The sequence below is a fragment of the Anomalospiza imberbis genome, chromosome 15, assembly GCF_031753505.1.
Source record: "Anomalospiza imberbis isolate Cuckoo-Finch-1a 21T00152 chromosome 15, ASM3175350v1, whole genome shotgun sequence".
NCBI classification, from domain to species: domain Eukaryota; kingdom Metazoa; phylum Chordata; class Aves; order Passeriformes; family Viduidae; genus Anomalospiza; species Anomalospiza imberbis.
In genome coordinates, this window is record NC_089695.1 from 14,251,054 (window position 1) to 14,275,552 (window position 24,499).

Genomic DNA, 24,499 nt, shown 5'->3' on the forward strand with positions numbered 1-24,499 from the left:
ATTGTACACAACACAGCATATATGAAAAAAAAAAATACAGCACAACGTAGCAGAACGTTCCAGGTGCCTGCAAAGAGGGAGCCAACACCAATTTGTGCCTCTGCTTTCTGATCTCCCTGGGAATGACACAGACAGAGCATTGCTGCTAATCCATATTTGTTAGAGGGGAGGGAAGAGTGTGTGTTGCCTGCTCTGTGATCAGTTCTGTTCTGGTTTAACTGTCACTTTGTCAAAATTGACCTCTCAGAGCAGAAATATTTCTGCTAATGGATGGGGGTTTGTCCCAGTGTAACAGGAATTTGAGGGAAATAACCTATTTCAGTGTAGAAATACAGCTATAATGATAGGTGCTTATATGGCTATTACTGTTTCTAACCAAGCTGGTTGCAAAACCATCCAAAAACACGGGCCAGTTGTTGCTAACAAAGATATGGTCAGCAGTTGGGACTGGCCATAAGAAATAGGAAGAAAGGATCAAGTGTGTACTGGCCACAGTACTGAGTTAGACTCCTGTGAATTCTCTTATCAGCCTTCTCTGTTTCCCCTTCCTGAAGAAGAATGTACACATTTAAGGCAATGTGGTTTTGGTGGTTTTTTTCCCAAAAAGAACTCTGACGAGGTAAACTTCAACTTGTGAGTTGTTCCTGAGATTAGGCAATGAGATTGTGAGTTTATAGTAGCACAGGACTTCCCCCCTACTTCTCTGTACTGGTTAAGTACATGCAATGAGAGAATGTATTTAGTTTTTAGTTTGTAGAATGGGCTGCATGATTCCTAGGAAGAGGACGTGGCTTGATGGTAAGATAATGATTCAGAATGAATCATTACACCAGTAATTTACTCTTAAGAACTTTATCTGTTGGTTTTTTATCTTCTAACATTAATGCAATTTACTTGACTTTGAAATTCCATGTTACTGCTTGGTGCCTGACTTTGGACATTACATACGAAGCAACTGTTCCAGAACTGGTAACAGCTGGATTTACTCAGCCTGGTAACAGATGAAAGATAAAAAAAATAATTTGGCAGCCATGATTTATGTTTGGAAAGTATTATATAGGTTTTTTATTTTATATATTATGACTGATACATTCTACAGTATCTTTATGTATGTACATTGTGTGTGTATATAAAAAGCAGGTCTGTATTAGGTCATAGTGTTTTCTAATTGACTCATGCTTACAATGATAGGTAATAAGTCAGAATAGCTGTTCACATATGGATGCAGTCTTTGGAACCGAGATCAGGATTGTCTGTACAACCATGGCCTTTAATTTGTATTAAGATAAATGCTAGAGAAAGAAACTCCCTGTGGTGTCCTCATGCGTAAGATGTGCATTTATATGACTCTGCTGCAGCTGTAGGGGAAAATAACTCTTCCCAAGGCTCGAGCAGCAGCCTGGTGTTGGTGGCACACATAACACACGGGTATTTCTGTAGCTGCAGGAGTCCTGTTCCGGGACCCAGTGAAGAAAGAAGTGTTTCCTCTGAGGTTGGTGATCAACCTATGGCTGATGAATTGCTGTAACAAGAAGCATTAAAGATACGGGAACTCATTATGAAACATTAATGGAGATGGTGAATCATTATAGTAAAACCTATAAAAAACGTTTCCTTGCTGTTCCTCAGTGAAATTACTCTGCCCTGTGTATCCTTTTATGCAATAAGTGCAAATTACATTGCAACCGCCAGTTGCCCAGGTGGAGTTCATGGCCTGGGGCAGGGCGGTTTGGTCCCCGATCCAGCGATGATCCCCAGAGTGGGCTGCAGGGAGAGGATTGCACCAGTGGGGGGTAACTGAAAATATTCACAGATTTGTTAGGGCTGGAAGGGACTTCTGGAGATCGTCCAGCCCAACCGCCCTGCCAAGGTGGGGACAGGAGCAGGTTATCCAGGAACGTGTTCAGGTGGCTCTGGGATGTCTCCAGAGAGGGAAACTCCACGCCCAGGCAGCTGTTCCAGTGCTTTGCCACCCTCAACGTAAAGAAGTTCTTCCTCATTTTGAGGTGAAATTTCTTGTGTTTTAGTTTGTGTGCACTGCTCCTCGTCCTGTCACCGCGAAGAGTTTGGCACCATCCTTTTGATACCCCCCCTTTGAGTCTTTTCGGCTAAGCAGGCCCAGCTCCCGCAGTGTCTCTTCTAAAACAGAGATGCTCCAGACCCTTCACCATCATTGCGGCCTTAGCTAGACGTTCTCCGGTGCCGGATGCAGCAGGGAGGTGTCCGGGTCTCCCCCGGGTCTCCCCCGGGTCTCCCCCGGGTCTCCCCCGGGTCCCCCCCGGATCTCCCCCGGGTCCCCCCCGGGTCTCCCCCGGGTCTCCCCCGGGTCCCCCCCGGGTCCCCCCCGGGTTCCCCCCGGGTCCCCCCCGGATCCCCCCCGGGTCCCCCCCGGGTCTCCCCCGGGTCCCCCCCGGGTCCCCCCCGGGTCCCCCTCGGGTCTCCCCCGGGTCCCCCCAGGGTCCCCCTCGGGTCTCCCCCGGGTCTCCCCCGGGTCTCCCCCGGGTCTCCCCCGGGTCCCTCCCGCCCATGGCGGCCGCTCCGCCCTCAGGCCCACGGCGTTGCGGGGCAGCGCCCCCTGGCGGCGGCGCTGGGCGGTGCGGCCGGCCGCAGCCCGGCATGGAGGAGGACGAGGCGGGCGCGGCGAGCGCGGAGCCGCGGGGCTCCCGCCGCTCGCCCAGCCCTGGCCGCCTGGATGTGAGCTCCAGCCGCTTCGACCCGCTGCTGGCGCTCTACTCGCCGCGCACGCCGCTGCCCTTCCCCGCCGCGCCCTGCTTCAACAACCTCGCCGAGTACGAGAGCTTCCAGCGCGGCCTGCGCCGCCCGCACGGCCGCCGCGCCGCCCCCGCCCGCCGCGGTGCCCCCGCCGCCCGCGCGTCCCGCCGGGGCCCGCCCGCCGCCGACCCCGAGCGCATCCAGCGCCTCCGCAGCCTCATGGTCAACGCGGGCCCCGAGCAGGAGGCGGCTGAAGGCGGAACGGCGACGCGGCGGCGGCGGGCACCGCGCAATGTCCTCACCAGGATGCCCCGTAAGGGCGCGGGCAGCGCGGCCCCGGGCTGGGCGGACACAGGGAGCCGGGGCTGAGGGGAGGCGGAGGGTGAGAGGGCCGGGGCCGTGCTGAGCTGGGTCGAGGGTTGCGGCTGGGCCGGCGTGGAGTTGCGGTGGAGTTTGGGGGAGTTTGGGGGTGAGGAGAGAGCGATGGCTGGCGGAAGCGGTTGGGCGATAGTGGGGTGTGGGTGGTGTGGGGGGAATGATTTAGTTTGATGGGAAATGACACTTGGGTGCAGAGGCACCGGCACGGGTTGCTCAGAGAAGCTGTGGCTGCCCCATCCCTGGAAGTGTCCAAGGCCAGGCTGGATGAGGCTTGGAGCAACCTGGGATGCTGGAAGGTTCCCCTGCACATGGCAGGGGGATTGGAATAAGATGGGCTTTTAGGTTCCTCCCAACTGAGAGCATTCCGTGATTCTCTGAAATGGTGTGCGGGAATGAGGAACAGCATTTCACAGAGCTGCTCACGCAGAGGTGACACTGACTTCGTTGTGGTGATGTTCTGCTCTGTTAATTGGTGAATTACATACATCCTCTTGGTTTTAAGGAGAAAAAGGATGAGACACTGCTATATTCTCAAAAGGACTATTTTAAACTATGACGGATATTTGGGTCAGTCCAGGGTGTAGTTAAACCGTAACCACAGGGTAAGTCTGTAACACACTGCTGTTACTTGGTTGCTAACTAAACATCCTGCAGGCAGAAATACTGGCATTTCTGATAATAGGATGACAGAGCAGTGGATTGAGGTGAAAAGAAGCTGTGATGTAAATTTAAATTCATCAGCTGTGATGATGATACATATTTCTTGTAAAAATGTTTTGTGTGCAGTCAGGGTAAACATCCCCTAAACATGAAGAGGTGCTATTTGTGTCCCCACACCAAGAATCAAATGGCATTGCTGTCAGGTGAGATGTAACTTTAGTGCTCTTAATTAAAAAATACAGGGGTTCATTTTGGAATCAAATTATCTTTGCACCATCACCTTATTTTTTTTTTTAATGAAAAGGCAAAACCCAAAATGTTCAATTCTGAATGCCCAAGGCAAAACCTTTTTCTTGCTTAGGCACTAAAACACAATGTGTTCATTATTATAGATGCTGCATGATCTTATGTATCACACTTAGTATTCTGCACAAATGCAATGGTTCTGTTGGCCCGGGATTTCCAGAAAACTGACCTTAAATGTTGTTTCAGATCTTAATAAAAAAATATCTGAATTTGCACTGGTGATGAAAATTGAGAAAAAAGAAACCCTGTAAAAATTAGGAACAATTAAGAGCACCTCCTTAATATCCTCACATGCATGTTTGGACTTCAAAGAAGACTGGCACAACTGATACAGAAAGTGCTATTCAGCAGCCTGGGGTGTTTTAAGAGCGATTTATAGCCAAAATTGTGTGCTTTCCCTGTCACTGGGGGGATGTCTGCCCCACAGGTGTTTGGAACTTGGACTGTGTGGATCAGTTCAGGAGGAGCTATTTCTCATTACTTTGCATTAACCAAGGGGCAGAGAATTCATGTGCAGGGCAGGTGGAAAGGTGTTTGACAGTGTTCTGAATTATTTCAACTTTTCTCTTGAGGTTTTTCTAATCTTGCCTCTTAATGGAGTCTGCCCTGAGGACAAGGACTTGAACTTAACCCGAGTTTAGATCTTTATTTTCACCCTTTTGGGGTGCTTGCCCACTGCTTACAGTAGTTTTTGAGTCATTTTTCAGAGTCCTGGTGTTAAGCATGTGCTAATTTTATCCAGGTAAGGGCTGGATTTTGAGTACCAACGAGGTAACTTATTTCCCTGTCTACTGAAACTTTGTTCATGCTGGTCCCTACCAGTGCAGGAGGCACAGGCAGATTTAGTTGTGTGCAGAGCCTGCTCATTACAGCCCTTGGTGCTTGCAGAGGAGGTGTGTTCCAAAAATAAATGCCTTGCGTTGCTGGTTTTATTTTTTCTGACAATGTCAGGTTGTTGAGGGGTTTTTGGATGATGTGTTCTGCCCTTTTGCTCAGATGAAGCTGGAAGTTTGCCGTGGAGGAGCCAGAACCTTACACAACAAGGAAAAGTGGGCAGAGTGTAGATTTGATAGAGCTGTGTAGTGTTTTCCTGGGTGCTGAGAGACAGAGGCATAATTGAAAATAAGGGTTAGATGTAGAATTCTGTAAAAAGTTGTAGATAGAGCTCCTACTTAAAGGAAATATTTGAACTTAAAATCTAAAAATAAGTCTGGATTTTAAATTATTATGTAAGTTCTCAGGGTTGGTTAGAAAAAATATTGTTTTCTGATTGGAAGCATCAATTTGATCTCGTGATGGTGTCATCTGTGGTTCCTGTGATGGATCTGTCAATCGAGAACATGTTTGTTATCAGTTCAGCTGAAGGAGACACAGAGGCTCATAGAAAGACCCCCTAAGCAAGGCTGGGAGGTGCTGAGACAGCTTATGCTCTGTGTGAAACCAATTTCCTGCAGTTATCCAGCTGGAGAGGGCTGGCAAGAAGACAATAGATCTCAAAAAATAAATGTGATTAGGTTAATTCAGAGGAAACTGATTTAGATTTCCCTGCTGTGGCCATGAATTACCCTGCAGATCAGCTGTTTTGCACAGTCACTTTACACTCACAGGAAGCATTTTCTGGTGTGCAAATCAAATCTTGAATGTACAGTCCCTAAAGCACAAGGTGAGAGGTCATCTCTGGCTCACATATTTTATTAATGTGGAGAGCCATGTGAGATTTTAGACCAAGTCTTTTCCCTGACTCTTAGTAGGAATTGTGCAGCAATCCTGGGGCTGTGTTTGCACAAGCAAGTGGGTACCAAGGCATGGTGGAAGTTGTAAATAATATCTACCCCTCTTGTTAAGTTACACTTGCAAAGATTTCTGGTGTGAAGACAAGGCTTGTGTGAGCCAGGCAAGCTGTATGCTTTACTGAATTCCTTCACTTTTGCCCTGGTTAAAGCATTGTTGCCCTGGGCTTTAGCATGGTTTAATAGCTGGCTGCTCCTTAATTTTATTTCCTTGCCAAAGACTTGTAGGACTTTGAAGGATGTTCAGCTGGCTGCTGAAATCTTAACTGAAACAATGCATTTTCATCAGTTTAAACTGGTCCAGTTTAGTAAGTTGAAGGATTTTGAGTCACTCATTGTTTCAGAAATCCCCTTGTAAAGAAAAGGAACAAATCTGCTGCAATTCTTTATTCACAGCTCATAACTAATCTGAGGTAGCCTTAACCAGGCATTTGTCTTTTCTGTGGAACTAACTCTGCCCCTGTGAGCTTTCTGTTCCCTCTCAACCACTTTTATTTTCAGTTCAGATTACTTGGCATGTTTTTGAAAAGTAGCAAAAAGATTTTCAGCTAAGGCTGATTTGGCTGCAGGCTATGTAAAGCAAAACCTTCATATTTTCTAAAGTTTTGGCTCTTCCCATTGTAAGAAGAGTTTTGGTGGTCTGGTAATGGGAACCACAGCGTGCTACAGTGCTTGGGGCTTCTTCATTGCTATTGTTGTGAACGCAAGTGTTGTGCCAAGCTCTGCCATACTTGTACATAGAGTGGAGTTCTACATGGTTTTTAGATGGACAGATACTGAAGAGAGAATTTTTACAAGTATGTGTAGTGACAGGAAAAGGGGGAATGGCTTCAAACTGGAAAAAAAAGTAGGTTTAGATTAGGTATTAGAGAGAAATTCTTGGCTGTGAGAGTGGTGAGGCCTTGGCACAGATTGTCCCGAGAAGCTGTGGCTGCCCCAGCCCTGGAAGTGTTCAAGGCCAGGCTGGATGGGGCTCTGAGCAACCTTGGTCTAGTGGAAGCTGTCCCTGCCTGTGGGAGGGAATGGAAAGAAGATGATCTTTAATCGATCTTTCCAACTTAGGCCATTCTACGATTCTGTTCTATAATTCTGTATCTTTTGTGATGTTTTCTTTCTGTTCTAGTCCATGAAGGCAGCCCACTGGGGGAGCTTCATCGCTGTGTCCGAGATGGTGTCAGAATTAATGTCCACATCCGCACTTTCAAAGGGCTTCGTGGAGTCTGCACAGGGTTTTTGGTTGCATTTGACAAATTCTGGAATATGGTAATTATTGTTTCAGCCCTTGATTTGTAACTGTTATATTGAAAACTTGAAATTTGCAACAGGTTTAAGCAAATGACATATGGGGAAGGTTAATGTGGTTTTGTGGTTCACAAACTATTTTGCTCTGGTACCAAGTGCTGGGTTTCAGACTAGAGTGGTACTTGGTGTTGGACTGGTACATCTGGGAGGTGCCCAACCATCTTAAAGAGGTTTTAGGTGAGAGAGAAGCTTTGAAGAGTTTCCAGCATCTTCAAAGGTTCTGTATAAGAACACAGGAGGGGGAGTATGAGGAATATCAGAAGCTTCCAGAGCTTGCTTTCTCTGCAAAACCCAATCTTTCTATAGTGGTGGGTGCTGGTGTGTTTTCTCTCACTAACATCACTGAGCTGCCAGTGACAAAAGCTTTTCCCTGTTTTTTACCCTGTGAAGATCTTAAAGACAGTGGATGGAAAAGCAGCTATTAAATATTCGTGAGCCTGGAGGTGTGGAAAGTTTGGAAGTGGGGAGGAGGGAAGGATTTTGCAGACAAGGATCACAGAGATTTTGCAAGTAATGCAGAATGAACTTTGCTGCTGCTTTTATACCTCAGTACAATTTAGATGATTAACAAACCAGCTCCAAAGCACAGCTTGTTCCTGGGATGGATTTTCTCTCAGAACATAATTTCATAATGCTTTGACACAAAGCTGATCCAAAGCTGCTTCATGTTTTATTTTAATTTCAATCTTTCAGTTTCTTTTATCTTTTTTTAGGCCCTGACAGATGTGGATGAGACTTACAGGAAACCAGTAATGGGCAAAGCCTTCTATGCAGAACCTCAGCTCTCACTGACCCGAGTAGGTGACATCTGCTGTTTTCTTTCTTATTAGGATCTCCTTTTTCAAAGTAATAAAAGGGGAGCATTGATTTGGAACCCATGCTTACATTTGAAATATTTTACCTCCTTTTATTACAGATGACTCTAAAATAACTTGAACTGAGCAAAAAAATACCCAAAATGTTTTCTGATCTTTCTGAAAGCACTTTAGTAGTTCAGCGTTACTAAAGCTCCACTTTAGAATCAGATCAGAGTTGTAGCCTCTGCTTAATGTGACGTGCTGAACTTCTAGAAGCTCACTGTGTGGGTTGTGATGTGAGATGTGTTCTGTGTGTTTTTTGCACCTGTGACTGATCAGGTCCATGTTTGTCTTGCCAGGGAATGTGGCAGAGCATATCCCTCTGGTACTGCATTTCCTCGTGGCACAGTCTGTGTCTGCAGCCAGAGAAACAACACAGCTCTTTGGTCACTTGAGCTTCCAGTCTGGGTACTGTGAAGCCCAAGATCTCCAAAGCTCTCCACTCTCTAGGATCCAGCTGCAAATAGAGTTGTTTACCATGTTGACAAGTGAAGAGATGATAGATGAACTTCTGAACAATGAAGGGAAAAAAATGTGACAGGGCAGTGCCCGTAACAGCTCCGGGCCTTTTGAACATCAGAGAAGCATCACAAAAGCATTTTAAACTGTTTCATTGTGAGGAGTTTGCTTTCAAATTCCTGCCATGTAAATCTGTTTTCTGATAGATCCCACCCTTCCTTCTTTTAAGGATTAGTTAAAAATAATCAAGTTGTCATTGTTCCTTTAGCTCACTCTCACAGGCATTGGCTTTCCAGCCTGTTGCTGGGAAGAGACAGGCTAACCAAAAATCTTATTTGTCATTATTTCATAAAAGCTTGTCTGCTGCCAGAGTAAAAGCAATTTCTTTTCCAGTTTCAGCACCATGTGTTCTTAGATTAATGAGTTCATACACTGCTTTGGGTCTGCTGCTGTAATTTTTATTATTTTTCTGTTGTTTGTGGTCTGCTCCCCTCCCAGAATACCCACATGTCATCTTTTAGTTTGTTTTGGGGAACACAAAAGATCCTCAGTTTTTCAGTGTACAGAGTCTGCTAATGGAGGCCCCTTATCTTAGAGATTCATGATACAAGGATGGAAATATCTCTAAAACTCTCTGACAACATTAAAAGAACATGGGGGAAAGTGAGCTGTAGGAGCAACTTGGTATCTCTGTTTCTCCTGACGAAAGTTAAAGGCTACCACACAGCAGTGTTGCTCCTGAAATTAAATTCCTTGGTGCTCACATTAAGACAGTCATGACCATGCAAGAGACTCCTTCACCTTCTGTCACTGACTTAGGTAAGCAAACATGGTCTTTATTGCTGGTGGAGATTTGTCACTGTGTCTTGTGAGCTGATTTGGGATTGTACATGAAAATACAATGTAGAAGTGTGGAACAAGTGGCCTCTCTTGTTTTACGAGTGTGGTCATAGATACAACTGTCCTTTTGCAGCTGTTTGACAGACTCAAGCTGCAGGAATCCTCGGGGAAAAAGGGAGCTGACTCAAAGACTGTCTCAGAGGAGCTTGCCCTGACAAATGACTCTCAGATGCTGAGTTTGAAGGCTGGATCTGGACGAGGAAGAGCAGAAGAGGAGCGTGAGAGGCAGAAACACTTGGGCAGAGCTGGAGAGAAGAAGACCCCAGGTGACAGAAGTGAAGCTGATGTGGGCAGCAGGACTGCCCACACAGAGGGGGCCAGTGCTGGTGGGTCCCGAGCGAGGAGCCAGTCCCAGAGGAGGAGGCGGCCCAAGGTGGATTATCAGCAGGTGTTCAGACGCCACATAAACCAGATCTTTATTCGAGGAGAGAATGTCTTGCTTGTCCATTTAGCACATTGACTTGGCTGAGCCTTTGTCAGCGTATTTATTTGATAGCATGAATTGCTGCTGCAGCTCCCATTGCTATTTAGAGTTGTCATTGAGTAGGACGGTACCGTGGGTGGTTTCCCATTGCCACCTCAAGGTAGGGGAAAGAATTGTAACTTGAGCATCATGGGCTTGATGCCAAAGCAGCCTCCTTAGATCCCTGTTGAGGGTCTCAGGAGAAGGTCAGCAACACAGTGGTTTCTGTGATATGAGGGAGTTAAGCACAGATCCCACTGTTTCTTAAAAAAGAAGCTAAATGGAGGGGGTTGTAAAATAATTTTGGTGTACTATGTTACAGGAGTTATTTGTGGCACACATTTAAGGATAAGATCTGGACCTGCAATAAATCAGAAATGCTCTTTTGCACATTCTGAGTAATATCAAGAGGAAATTAATTGCTAATGAAACCAACAGTTTATCTGCTGCTGTTACATGGATGTCCTCTTTTCCAGACATAATTCTGACAGTCATCTTGAAATAGTTTATAAAACATTGGAATCACATCCTGCTGATGGCTACTGGCCTCTTTGCCACAGTTAGCTCTGTAATGCTCTGTGTGATAGAAAACCTCTTAACTGCAAGCTATTCTTTTAATGTGGGTGATGGCAGGACTGTAACCTTTTTCCAGTGTCAAGCTTAGGCTCTCTTTGTAATGCTGTGCTTTGGCCCGTGTCACCAGCAAGCAGATGATGTAGCTGACTCAGAGACCTCCCTGTTTGGAGTTTATCTGTGGGTGAAGATGGAAAACTATCCTTTTATATTTCACCCACTTGCTACTTAGTGTAAGAGTGAAGCTGGCAAAGATTGGGTTTTTTTCAGGTGTGTTTGCTGAGCACACCTGTCCTGTATTTAAACACCTTTCAGGCTCCCTCTGTTGAAACCAGAGCTGCTGTGTCTCCAGCAGTTCTCATGGAGCAGGAATCTTCATGGGTCTTTCCTGTCCATGTGAGGGATGCATCATCTAATTCCAGCTGAGCTTTGGAGATGTGCCTGAAAAGGTTTTGAAGTGTAGAAGTCAAACTCAACTCATCAGTGTTTCATTTTAGCAAGGCTGTTGAATTATTGCAGGTCAGGCCAGGGTTCTGCAGGTATAAACTGCTTTCCAAAAAACCTACCTGCAGAAGTTTGAGGGTAAATGAAGCTCTTCCATTATGTAGCCTGTTCCCTTTGTTGTCAAAGGAGATTTCATGCTGCTATTCTGTATTCATCTCAACTGCCTTGTGCTTTGCAACAGCTCTGTGTGTTTAAGCTGAAGTTGGGAAATTGCTTTGTAGCAGGACTTATATTGCATATAGATGCCCTGAGTTCTCAAATTGAGTGGCTGTACTGTGGGTGATATGGATTTCTGTTGCTGCAGATGCAGCATTCTGCTTGCTTGGTTGTTAGGGATATGTCTGGTGTTTGGGTGAATCACAGAAATCATTTAGCAGGCATTCTGGACACACAAAGCAGCTGTTTGCCTCTGGGGGAGCTTGAAACTTATGTCAACATTTCATATGACATGGGGCTTGATGAGCTCAGCCACTGAGCTCAAAGCCAAGTTCAGCCTGGAACAGAATAAAAAGTACTGTTAAAGCAAAATAGTTTCATCAAGGGAAAAAACAGAAAAGAAAAAAATTAAATACTTTTTACAACTTCTTCTGAAATGTTGCTTTACTGCTGTAATCCCATCCCTCTGTGAACTGAGACTAGGCACTGAAAAGATTCTTCTCATCGAGTTTCTTGTTTCCCCTCCCTCCTTCTGTGTTCATGTGCTCTGCAGTTTTTCTTTTTTTTTTTTTTTTCCTCTTTTTTTTTTTTCCTTTCTCTTGTCAGTACTTTGTCTCCTCAGGACTTTATAAACTCTGGTTTACAAAGACTGCTCTTGTTGTCCTGGCTTTCTGCACCCTTTCCTGGTTGGCTTTCTATGTACTAACCAGAACCCTCACAAATTACTAGAAACATGTGAAGCTAGAAACAAGGTGCTTATCTCTGCTCCTGACTTCCCAGCAGCTTTTATTGCAAGTGAATATTTTTTTCCTTACGGTTGTGGGGATTTTCCTCTCTTTTTTTCTGGCAGCTTTGTTCTTATTTCAGCTGCTTGGGATGACTCCTCTCTGCCTTTTCTCTTAGTACCAAAGGCCTCTGGTTCTGACCTCTCCTCTTTCTTTCATATTTGACCAAAGGGTGTCAGATCACCCTCAGGCTGATATACAGTGACATCTCATTGAATTCTTGCTTTTCTTCACCTCATAGTCTCAATTCTGTTAGTCTGCCTAGTCTATGCCTTGTGCATTAAGTAAGATACAGCTACTATGAATGTTTTTGTGGCTGTGCTGCCCTTCCTGTGAATTGACACTTCCCCAAGTTCTCAGTTGCTTCTGGAAGTCCCAGTGTTTCCTTTCATAATGGGTTTTTCCATGAAACCTTACAGATATTTGTTGCTTCACATCTGTGAGTTTCTTTGTTTACATTTTATGAAAAATGCTGGTGCTTAGACTTAAGTTTGTGCCTTGATTTTTATATCATCCCTGGCCTGTTCTTCCAGAATCATCACCTTGGTGAGCAAACCTAGTTAAGGATTATAGTTTATCTACTTTTTTTGCACTACCTCATAGTTAAAATGTTCTTCCTCTCATCTATGAAGTTGGTTAAACTGCTCTCTTCCAGTTTAGATTTAATGAATTATTTGTTGGTTCTTCATTTGTATCCTGCTTTCCTGTCCACCTTTCTCATTATTTCCAAGCTGCTTCCTAAATACTGCTGTTTCCTCTTCTACAACTTCAGATCTTCCAAAATGTCTTCATTTTCCCACTTTTTCTGGCATTCTGTATTTTTTTATGCATTATTAAAATGCTGTCTTATGGATTTTGTCTCTTTCAAGCATCGTGATTGTGATGAAGGAAGTGATCCTATAGGTGTGTTGTCACTTGCTTGTTCAATACTTCAGATAACATTGCTCTTTAAATAAAATTGAATGTCATGTTCTGAAATGGGTTCTTCTACCTCACTGAAATATTCTCCTAAATCTGTTTTAAAAAAGAAAAAGAAAACAACCTTTGGAACCAAATGAGCTTTGGTTTTCAGTGATTTTTTTTCATTGTTTCTGGTTGTTTCTTTCTATGATTTTCCTTTTCCAAACTCAACATAAAATTTTTTGTTCAAAAAGTTTTTTGCTCCTGGCCTTTCCTCTCTTGCTGCAGTGATGCTGTGAGCACGAACACACCAAAGACTTTGTGCTAAGGAATGAAGAGTAAGAAACAGAGAGCAACGTGAGAGTGAAAAAGCTTTGGGCAAACATGAAAGCCTCCCTAGAAAGGATCCACAGGTTGCCACCTGTCCTGTATTTCTAGGACTTTGCTCAGCCTGGTGTTCAGGAGTGGTTCTTAAAGTGTGTTTGGGGTGAGGTACACAGTTACTGCATGGAGCGGTGTTCTGCAATAACTTCAAAGAAGCGTTGGGATAATTTGAGGAAGTTTTAAAATCATTTCTCGTTTCTGGGATTATTTCTTAGGAAATGTTTTTGCAGAGGTGCTTTGGTTTTATCAAACAGTCCTTGGGCTGTGGTTGTAGAAAAGGTAAGGCCAAAGGGGGAAAAAAGCTTATAAAAAAGTGTGGGTTCGGTTCCTTCTCTCAACTGACTTGTCCAGCTTGTTAATTGCCTGGAAGGGTTTTTTCTGACCTAGAGTGAAGTTCTTACCATGTCCTCTGCAGGTGATTACTGAATTAATCAGTCAGTGCTGTTTTCCATCTGCTTCTTCTCCTTCAGTGTTTGGATTCATTGTTTCTTTTGCAGCATTCCCTCAGCAGGGCAATGTCTCAGCAGGAGCAGGCCTGAGTGCCCACTGGTTTTTACCCTTCCCTAAGGAATGTTACCCCATCCAGTTTTGACTCCAGAGAGCCTTTGGCTAGTCTTGATTTTCAGACTGTTCTCTTTAGAGTTTTGGAATTATTTGGTCAGAACAATTAGTTGTCTTGGATAATATTACTTTTTGGAGTAAAGTGATGTTTTTTAACTTTTGAAAAATAATTTTGTTATTTATTTTCCTTCACAAAGTTCTAGGTTTTCCTAGTTTGTTGTTGCAGTCACCTACTTGCACTTGTGAATCACTGGGTGAATAGGTGTGCAGGATAAAAAGAGGCAGAGAAAAAAGGTGGGTAATTTTTATTGAATTTGACATTCTGCCCATACTCAGCCTTTCTTTTTCTTACTGGCACTGACCTAAGTGAGACAGGTGTAAATGATTTGATCCAGAATCTTGAAGGAAAGTGGAGCAGGGACAGCAGACTGAAAACACTGAGTATATGAAGATGTTTATCTCCAGGTAAACTTCCTGTCTTTGATTAAACAGATCAGATTTATAAGCACCAACATACACTGCAAGCTCTACCACTGGATAAAACTGGAAGGCACAGTCCTGCACCTTTTCAGTGGTGATGCAGTGATTCCCTCAGCCAGGACAGCTCTTGCCTGAGAAGCTGCTCAGGTATATGCCAGTGTCTGCCTCAGACCATAACTGCAAATACTGCCAATTAATATGAGGATGTTTTCTCTCCTGCCTGCACTGCCAAATGTCAAATATGAATGCTGAGGTCTGCAGCATCTGCAGCCCAGCACTACTTCAGTTCATGCTTTTGCTTCTTGATATTGGCTTAAAAAATTCAAGTTTGTACTAATAGCAATCCTAAGACAGTCTGTTAGAACATTAGGAAAGGCTGCTGCTGACTAGAAATAGTATTGGAAAAGAAAGTTTTTACAGAATCTGTGAAATTCTGATTGTAAATAAAGTATTGCAGACCAGGAAAGGCTGAGAGAGTTGGGATTGTTCAGCCTGGAGAAGAGAAGCTTTGGGATGACCTAATTGCAGCCTTCAAGTACCTGAAGAGAGCTTACAAGAAAGATGGAGACTACTGACAATGGCCTGGAGTGCCAGGACAAGGGGGAATGGCTTCACACTGACAGAGAGTAGTGTTAGATGGCAAGAGTAGCATCAGATTAGGCCAAGACAAAGGAGGGGACAGGAATTACTCAGGTGGTGCTAGCTCCTCGACATGGGAAGGGGCTTTCTAGCCTGTGCCTTGGGCACGATCCTGTCACACTGGGCAGCTGAGCTCTGTAGACGAAGGGGAGGATGCTGAGCCAGCTCTTGAGTGCAGCCTCCCTTATGCTGTGAGCCTTTCACAGCACCTGAACTGCCCCTGGAATCTCTGCCAGGCTCCACCCCTAATGACTGACGTGTTTGATCCTGCCTCAACATTTTGCAGAGGAAACCCAATGGGAGAAGAAGTAAGCAAATTTGTCATTTTGAGGTGGGGATGGAGAAGGCTTGGTTTTCCTTGGCTTCCTGGGGTGCAGGAGAAAGGACTGTTTTAATGGGGAAATAGCAGAGATGCTTGTCTCATGATGTTTATGAGCCCTTTCAGGTGTCACTGTAAGTGCTCTTGCTCTTAGCTGGTGGAAGTGAAGGCCTGTCAGGGGAGGAAAATGCCTCCTGATGTTCCTGGAAAACTATCTTATTAGCTTCTAGCTTTCTGGTGTACACCTAGATGACTTTGTTGAAAAAAAATTAGTACACCTGAGACTTTCAGTCAGTCTTGTATTCGTTTATAATGAAAAGTAGTTTGATCAGTTTGTGTGAAAACATATCCATCCTTTTTTCCTCTCAAAAGATCAGTGCTCTCCCTCAGGAAAGAAATGAAAGCTGCTCCTATAGCGATTGTTTCTGATTTCCACTGCTTCAGAGCAAAGTGCAGCTGTGCCAAGGTGTCTTCAGCTGGCACATTATTCGGAGAGGATGAGATGAGAGAAATGTTTGGTTTCTCTAAAACTAAAATAGGCATTACAAGGGAAGCAGATGGGTTGACCTCTTTTCAATGGTGCATACACCCACTGTAGTTGCACAGGCTGGGACTTGTTAACCAGTCACCTGTAAAACTTTCTTAGGGAGCCGCAGAGGAGCAGCATGAGCCAGCCACCAGACTGACGGGGAATTGGAAGTCAGGGGCTGACAAATTCCACTCTCTTCACTGCCTCTTGCTCATTGAATGGCCTTGGCAACTCGCTTCCATCCCTCTCCCTGATGCTCCACAGCTGTAGCACATCCACGAGCACTCCTTGCCTGTCTTGCAGGAGCTGGGGAAGTGGTAAATGCTATACAAGTGCCAAGTGTTGTTATCAAAACTCTCTCTGTCAGGTAATGCAGATACATCAACCCTCTGCCCTCTCCAGGCTCGTGACTGTTAGTTAACCTCACCTTGGCACACGAAAACCATGTGGGGAATCAGGTACAAAAACACTCTTCAGTCTTGAAATCACTGATGTCTTCAAGGTCACATTTGGTGACTTCAATATCTGTTTCACAGCTGCAGTTCCATGTTTGGGTCAGATGGTGATAAATGAGAGTGTAACTTGTTTGTAATTCCTTCTCTGTCTTCCTAAACATTTTATTTCTTAGGAAGCTGATGCTGCTATGAACATATTGGATAATACTGAATTTGCAATATTCTGCTTTCCAGATATAAATGTTTATATTTAAAATTGCTAAGACTGCAATGCAATAAATATATCCATGTAACAGTTTGCCTCAAAGCATGATTTTTTTTTTTTTTTTGTGCTCTACCAATACACTGATGTGTATTGTGTCAGTGAAGGAGCTGGGACTGCCATGGTTAGGACAGATGCTGGAGGTGGAGACTCCCAGATGTGAATAAAGCACTGCTATCTAGTCACATAACTAGGGACAAACCAGTCATTTTGTTTGGGAAAGGGTATTAATCTACAAAGTAACAATACCATGATACTTGTTTTTTAGAGATGCAGAAGGGACGTGAGCTTCATGTTGATAAATGTAACAGCCTGATCACTCAAAGGTCTGTTACCTTAGTGTGTGGTCTTCCACAATGCCATCAGGAGATGGTTTTTCAGGAACTGGGGAGGTCCAGAGCCAGCATCCAAGCATCTGCTCCAGTGTGCATAGCCAGTGACTTCCAGGACCCTTTCTAATCCCATGGGAAGTGATGCTGATACATTTGGATCAGAAATGTCTTTTTAGGGAGAAATTCTTTCTTCTGAGGGTGCTAAGGCCCTGTCACAGGTTGTCCAGAGAAGCTGTGGCTGCCCCATCCCTGCGAGTGTCCAAGGCCATGTTGGACAGGGCTTGGAACAAGCTGGGATAGTGGAAGGTGTCCCTGCCCTTGGCCAGAAGGAGTAATTCCCATTGCAGCCTGGGAACTGTGGGATCAACAGGCGCTCCCTTTCTGTGCAGGGACATTCGGGCTCACCGGAGGCAGCCCGGCCGTGCGGTGTGGGGCAGCGGGGACGGGCCGGGCCCTCCGCTCCCGCTCCCGCTCCCGCTCCCGCTCCCGCTCCCGCTCCCGCTCCCGCTCCGGGCCTGGAACCGCCGCGGCGCCGCCGGGCCCGCGCCCCGCCAGGGGGCAGCAGCGGGCAGGGAAAGCGCGGCAGCCGTGAGGGGACTGCAGGGAGAGCTGGGGCAGCGGCGCCGCGAACAGCGGCCTGGCGCCGCTCCTGGGAGCCGGCTGTGCCCGGGTGTGCCTGGGTGTGCCTGGGTGTGCCCGGGTGTGCCTGAGTGTGTCTGGGTGTATCTGACTGTGCCCGGGTGTGCCCGGGTGTGCCCGGGTGTGCCTGGGTGTATCTGAGTGTGTCTGGGTGTATCTGACTGTGCCCGGGTGTGCCCGGGTGTGCCCGGGTGTGTCGGGGTGTATCTGAGTGTGCCCGGCTGTGCCTGAGTGTGTCTGGGTGTTCCTGTGTGTGCCCGGGTGTGCCCGGGTGTGTCTGGGTGTGCCTGAGTGTGCCTGGGTGTATCTGAGTGTGTCTGGGTGTATCTGAGTATGCCCGGCTGTGCCCGGGTGTGCCCGGGTGTGTCGGGGTGTATCTGAGTGTGCCCGGCTGTGCCTGAGTGTGCCCGGGTGTGCCTGGGTGTGCCCGAGTGTGCCTAACTGAGTTTGGGTGTATCTGGGTGTGCCTGTGTGTGCCCAGGTGTACCTGGGTGTGCCCGGCTGTGTCTGGGTGTATCTGAGTGTGCCTGGGTGTGCCCGGGTGTGCCTGGGTGTGTCTGGGTGTATCTGAGTGTGTCTGAGTGTGCCTGTGTGTGCCCGGGTGTGCCTGTGTGTGCCTGGGTGTGTCTGGGTGTGCCCGGGTGTGCCTGGGTGTGTCTGGGTATATCTGAGTGTGTCTGGGTGTGCCTGTGTGTGCCCGGGTGTGTCTGGGTGTGCCCGGGTGTGCCTGGGTGTGTCTGAGTGTGCCCGGGTGTGCCCGGGTGTGCCTGGGTGTATCTGAGTGTGCCTGTGTGTGCCCGGGTGTGCCTGAGTGTGCCCGGGTGTGCCTGAGTGTGTCTGGGTGTGCCCGGGTGTGCCTGGGTGTATCTGAGTGTGTCTGGGTGTGCCTGGGTGTGCCCGGGTGTGCCCGGGTGTATCTGAGTGTGCCTGGGTGTGCTTGGGTGTGTCCGGGTGTGCTTGGGTGTGTCTGGGTGTGCCTGGGTGTGTCTGAGTGTGCCCGGGTGTGTCCGGGTGTATCTGAGTGTGCCCCGGTGTGCCCCGGTGTGCCCGGGTGTGCCTGAGTGTGCCCGGGTGTGCCTGGGTGTGTCTGGGTGTGCCCGGGTGTGCCCGGGTGTGCCCGGGTGTGCCTGAGTGTGCCCGGGTGTGCCTGGGTGTGCCCGGGTGTGTCCGGGTGTATCTGAGTGTATCTGGGTGTGCCTGTGTGTGCCCGGGTGTGTCTGGGTGTGCCCGGGTGTGCCCGGGTGTGCCTGGGTGTGTCTGGGTGTGTCTGGGTGTATCTGAGTGCGCCCGGGTGTGCCTGGGTGTGTCCGGGTGTGCTTGGGTGTGCCCGGGTGTGCCTGAGTGTGCCCGGGTGTGTCTGGGTGTGCCCGGGTGTGCCCGGGTGTGCCTGGGTGTGCCTGGGTGTGCCCGGGTGTGTCTGGGTGTGCCTGTGTGTGTCTGGGTGTGCCTGGGTGTGCCCCGGTACGCCCGGGTGTGCCTGGGTGTGTCCGGGTGTGCCCGGGTGTGCCCGGGTGTGCCCGAGTGTGCCCGGGTGTGCCTGGGCGTGTCTGGGTGTGCCTGTATGTGCCCGGGTGTGCCTGGGTGTGCCTGAGTGTGCCCGGGTGTGCCCGGGTGTGTCTGGGTGTGCCCGGGTGTGTCTGTGTGTGCCCGGGTGTGCCCGGGTGTGCCTGGGTGTGCCCGGGTGTGCCTGGGCGTGTCTGGGTGTGCCTGTGTGTGCCCGGGTGTGCCCGGGTGTGCCTGGGTGTGCCCGGGTGTGCCCGGGTGTGCCTGGGTGTGTCTGGGTGTGCCTGGGTGTGCTTGGTTGTGTCCGGGTGTGTCTGAGTGTGCCCGGGTGTGCCCGGGTGTGCCCGGGTGTGTCTGGGTGTGCCTGAGTGTGCCCGGGTGTGCCCGGGTGTGCCCGGGTGTGCCTGGGTGTGCCTGGGTGTGTCTGGGTGTATCTGAGTGTGCCCGGGTTTGCCCGGGTGTGCCCAGGTGTGCCTGGGTGTGCCCGGGTGTGCCTGAGTGTGCCCGGGTGTGCCCGGGTGTGCCTGGGTGTGCCCGGGTGTGCCTGAGTGTGCCCGGGTGTGCCTGGGTGTGTCTGGGTGTGCCCGGGTGTGCCCGGGTGTGTCTGGGTGTGCCCGGGTGTGCCTGGGTGTGTCTGGGTGTATCTGAGTGTGCCCGGGTGTGCCTGGGTGTGCGCGGGTGTGCTTGGGTGTGCCTGGGTGTGTCTGGGTGTGCCTGGGTGTGCCCGGGTGTGCCCGGGTGTGCCTGAGTGTGCCCGGGTGTGTCTGGGTGTGTCCGGGTGTGCCCGGGTGTGCCTGGGTGTGTCTGGGTGTGCTTGGGTGTGCCCGGGTGTGCCTGGGTGTATCTGAGTGTGTCTGGGTGTGCCCGGGTGTGCGTGGGTGTGCCCGGGTGTATCTGAGTGTGTCTGGGTGTGCCTGAGTGTGCCCGGGTGTGCCCGGGTGTGCCCGGGTGTGTCTGGGTGTATCTGAGTGTGCCTGGGTGTGTCTGGGTGTGCCTGGGTGTGCCTGAGTGTGCCCGGGTGTGCCCGGGTGTGCCTGTGTGTGCCCGGGTGTGTCTGGGTGTGCCCGGGTGAGCCTGGGTGTGTCTGAGTGTGCCTGGGTGTGCCCGGGTGTGCCCGGGTGTGTCTGGGTGTGCCCGGGTGTGCTTGGGTGTGCCCGGGTGTGCCCGGGTGTGTCTGTGTGTGCCCGGGTGTGTCCGGGTGTGCCTGGGCGTGCCCGGGTGTGCTTGGGTGTGCCCGGGTGTGCCTGGGTGTGTCTGAGTGTGCCTGGGTGTGCCCGGGTGTGCCCGGGTGTGTCTGGGTGTGCCTGGGTGTGCTTGGGTGTGCCCGGGTGTGCCCGGGTGTGCCTGGGTGTGTCTGAGTGTGCCCGGGTGTGACCGGGTGTGCCTGTGTGTGCCCGGGTGTGTCTGGGTGTGTCTGGGTGTGCCTGGGTGTGTCTGGGTGTATCTGAGTGTGCCCGGGTGTGCCTGGGTGTGCGCGGGTGTGCCCGAGTGTGTCCGGGTGTGTCCGGGTGTGCCTGAGTGTGCCCGGGTGTGCCTGGGTGTGTCTGGGTGTGCCCGGGTGTGCCTGGGTGTGCCCGGGTGTGTCCGGGTGTGCCTGAGTGTGCCCGGGTGTGCCTGGGTGTGTATGGGTGTGCCTGGGTGTGTCTGGGTGTGCCCGGGTGTGCCTGGGTGTGTCTGGGTGTATCTGAGTGTGCCCGGGTGTGCCTGGGTGTGCGCGGGTGTGCCCGAGTGTGTCCGGGTGTGTCCGGGTGTGCCTGAGTGCGCCCGGGTGTGCCCGGGTGTGTCTGGGTGTGCCTGTGTGTGTCTGGGTGTGCCCGGGTGTGCCTGAGTGTGCCCGGGTGTGCCCGGGTGTGCCTGGGTGTGTCTGGGTGTGCCCGGGTGTGCCCGGGTGTGCCTGGGTGTGCCCGGGTGTGCCTGAGTGTGCCCGGGTTTGCCCGGGTGTGCCCAGGTGTGCCTGGGTGTGTCTGGGTGTGTCTGGGTGTGCCCGGGTGTGCCCGGGCGTGCCTGGGTGTGCCCGGGTGTGCCTGGGTGTGTCTGGGTGTGTCTGGGTGTGCCTGGGTGTGTCCGGGTGTGCTTGGGTGTGCCCGGGTGTGCCTGGGTGTATCTGAGTGTTTCTGGGTGTGCCCGGGTGTGCCTGGGTGTGTCTGGGTGTATCTGAGTGTGTCTGGGTGTGTCTGGGTGTGCCCGGGTGTGTCTGGGTGTGCCTGAGTGTGCCCGGGTGTGCCTGGGTGTACCCGGGTGTGCCTGGGTGTGCCTGAGTGTGCCCGGGTGTGCCTGGGTGTGTCTGGGTGTGCCCGGGTGTGCCCGGGTGTGTCTGGGTGTGCCTGGGTGTGCCTGTGTGTGCCCGGGTGTGCCCGGGTGTGCCTGAGTGTGCCCGGGTGTGCCCGGGTGTGCCCGGGTGTGCCTGGGTGTGCCTGTGTGTGCCCGGGTGTGCCCGGGTGTGCCTGGGTGTGCCCGGGCGTGCCCGGGTGTTTCTGGGTGTGCCTGGGTGTGCCCGGGTGTGCCTGGGTGTGCCGGGGTGTGCCTGGGTGTGCTCGGGTGTGTCTGTGTGTGCCCGGGTGTGCCCAGGTGTGCCTGAGTGTGCCCGAGTGTGTCTGAGTGTGTCTGGGGGTGCCCAAGTGTCCCCGGGTGTGCCCAGGTGTGTCTCTCTGTGTCCGTGCTTCACACAGCCCAGGCCGGCGCCGGCTGCTGCCTCTGCCTGCCTTGTGAGCAGTGTTTGCCCAGCATCACCCATCTCCCTTCGCTGCCGGCCGAAGTTTCTGCCCAAGCCCAGCTGTCCTGGGGTGCTGCCATGGCTGGAGCCGCTGGGACAGGGCCCTCACGCAGCCCCAGCACCGCTCCGAGCTCTTTCCTCTGGGCATGGTGAGTATCCTGTTTGCCATCCTTCCTGCTGCTCTCTGCCATTAGCATGACAGCATCAGGTTTTCCACTTAAGCTCCCACATCCTTTTCCTGATCAACACGTTGTACAATTGTTCCGTTGACCATGCTCTGATGGAAAAAACGTACGGAGCCTGGGCCTCGTCCCCCACAGGGCAGGACAGCAAGGGGCTGGTCTCCTTCTTCCAGCCTGCTCTGGTGCATTTACACATAACTCTACCACAGCACCCACATTCTCAAACAACAGCATTTTATAGGATTTACTTCACTGTGTCATTGTGTATAAATGATTTGTGATTTCTGCCTGTAAATATGTGACAAGGTGAGGATACCCACGGAGTCCTGTTCTGCAGCAGAGCTGGCAGTCGCTGTTTCCCGATGTGTTCCAGCAGACCCAACAGCAGCTCCTGCACTGCTCCCACAGGCAGTGTTTCCTCCAGCCATGTCCTCATCCCTGCTGGACAGCTACAGGACTCCTCTGCTCCTACACCCAAAGCACCCACATGAGTTCCCTGGCAGACCTGTGCTGTCACGCCTGCCTGGCCTGGCTGTGGTTTTGGTTTCCTCCATCAAGTGCTGCCTCCCTGCAAGGTCTTCAGATTCATGTCTGCACATTCCCTGTGACAAATCCAGAGATGTTTTGCCTATCCTGGAGTCCTGTTTGTAGGCTCTGGTGCAAACCAGAAGTCAACTTGCAGAGAAGCACCTAAGGCAACACACAGGGACTAAGTTTTGACCAGTGCATGCCATCACCCCCTGTTGTCAGCCCTTACCTGGAGGTGAGGGCTGCCCAGGGAGGTGTCACTGCCCCTGGAGGTGTTCAAGGAATGATGGATATGGCACTCCATGCTCTGGTCTAGCTGATAAGGTGGGGATCAGTCACAGGTTGGGCTCGATTATCCTCATGGTCTTTTCCAACCTCAGTGATTCTGTGGCTGCATGAGGACCCTGTCTGTTCTGTAAGATGGGACAAGCTGGACCAGAAAGCAGAACATTCCTGATCTTGCACTCCTCTGCTGGGAGCAAGGGCTCCTTGCTGATTCTTTTGGGGAAAAGTGAGCAACTGTTAGGCAACATCCCAAAGCTGGTGGAAAAAACAGCTGGAGAAAAACTTACAGTTGCCTTGGAGGCTTGGAAATGAGAGCAGTGGGAAGCTGAAAAAAGGGGTGGGGATACTCTTGGCAGGACCTCCTTGCATCCAGAGTGTAAATGTGAGAGCAGGGAAATGCCTTTTAGTTGTCTTCTTTTGGAAGAGTGTCTCACAGGGAAGGGATCCCATATGGATCCCTATGGAATAAGGAGCAGTTAGGGTACATGGGACAGTTACTGACTGTGCGTCAGGAAAGGGTATTTGGGTGAGGGGCACCAGCTGTGTTTGCTTCTGAAATTGCCTGTGTTTGTAGTGTTTTGAAAACCAGGTGTTTAAAAGGTTCGTATCTCAGCTGGGCAGAGTATGCTGGTCCAAAGGCAGATGTGTCACCCTGGGTGGGCTCTGGTCCCCTTCCTACGTCGTGAGGGCTGGCAGGTGATGTTGGCAACATTGAAGTGATACTGGGTGGTGGAGTCAAGGTGCACTGAAACAGATTGTTGATGTAACTTTCCCTAAAATCAGCCCAGGGGTGTGAATTGTAATCAGCTCCTAACCCCTCCTGTTTGCCTTTGGAGCTGGGTATTTCAAAGTGTGTTCCTTGGTGTGTTGCTGGTACTGCAGTAACATTTATGTGTGTGCACAGCCTCATTTACAAATGCTTTGCATCTGGGTTTGCCCACCCTCCTCATGTGCTGACAGTTTTATACTGATAAGATAGTGGCTATTAATTAGTTTATTTTAAGAGCAGCCACGTGCTTGTCATTCCTTGTTGGGTCAAAATGCTCTGAAGTCACCCATTCCTCAGCTTAGTGTTTTAATTAAAAAGACTCTTAAAAGAGGGCGGTTCTGTCTCCCTCTGTTGCAGTCACGGCAAGTGTTAGTGCAGCAGTGTGCATCACTGCCGAGAGCATCCTCCACCCTGGCCTCACATCTATTAGCAAGAGTAAGCTAATGAGCAAAGAGCTGCTGGTGGTCACAACATCCAGTGTAAGGGCTTCCCAAAACTGCTGTAGGCTGACACAGAGAGATTACAAAAGGCCGCAGCCCCTGACCTCAATAAGGGCTTCAAAGGAAACTCCTGAAAAGTTTTTGCTGCCCAAAAAGGAAATTCTTCTGGTAGTGTAGCACTTTAATAGCCAAAACTACACCAAGGCTTCTGCTGACTCGGCAAAACAGTCTTTGTTTCGCATGTGAATGCTGTTCTGTAAAGTCTTTTTTTGCTCCATTTATTAAAAAAAAAAAAAAAAAAAAAAAAAAAAAAAAAAAAAAAGAAAAAAAAAAGAAAAGAAAAAAAAAAAAAAAAGACTCGAGGCTTGCAAGATGAAGGTACAGCTTACCCAGGCAGCCACCTGCAATGACCCAGCTGGGCAGGGTGTGAGGGCAGGAGCAGGGAGCAAGATCCACACAGGCACCAGTCCCTGTGATGGGCTGGATGCTGAAATCCCAGCTCCCAAAGAGAGAGAGGACAAGAGCATGTAGTGAAAGGACAAGAGGGGAATGGCTCCATGCTGAAAAAGTTGAGGTTCGATATTCGAGAGAAATTCTTGGCTGTGAGGGTGTTGAAGCCTTGGCACAAGTTGCCCAGAGAAGTTGTGGCTGCCCCATCCCTGGAAGGGTTCAAGGCCAGGCTGGATGGGATTCTGAACAATCTGGTCTAGTGGAAAGTTGATTGAGTGGCAGGA

The 24,499-nt window shown here is 49.7% G+C and overlaps 1 protein-coding gene across 1 annotated transcript; it reads left to right on the forward strand.

Moving 5' to 3' along the window:
• Positions 1 to 2,488: 2,488 nt before the first annotated feature.
• LSM11 (LSM11, U7 small nuclear RNA associated) lies at positions 2,489 to 12,900 on the forward strand. The gene is made up of 4 exons (XM_068206023.1): positions 2,489 to 3,025; positions 6,970 to 7,109; positions 7,862 to 7,945; positions 9,438 to 12,900. Exons 1-4 carry the CDS (start codon positions 2,527 to 2,529, stop codon positions 9,822 to 9,824), a joined length of 1,110 nt encoding a protein of 369 aa, XP_068062124.1. The 5' UTR covers positions 2,489 to 2,526; the 3' UTR covers positions 9,825 to 12,900.
• The last annotated feature ends 11,599 nt before the right edge of the window (positions 12,901 to 24,499 follow it).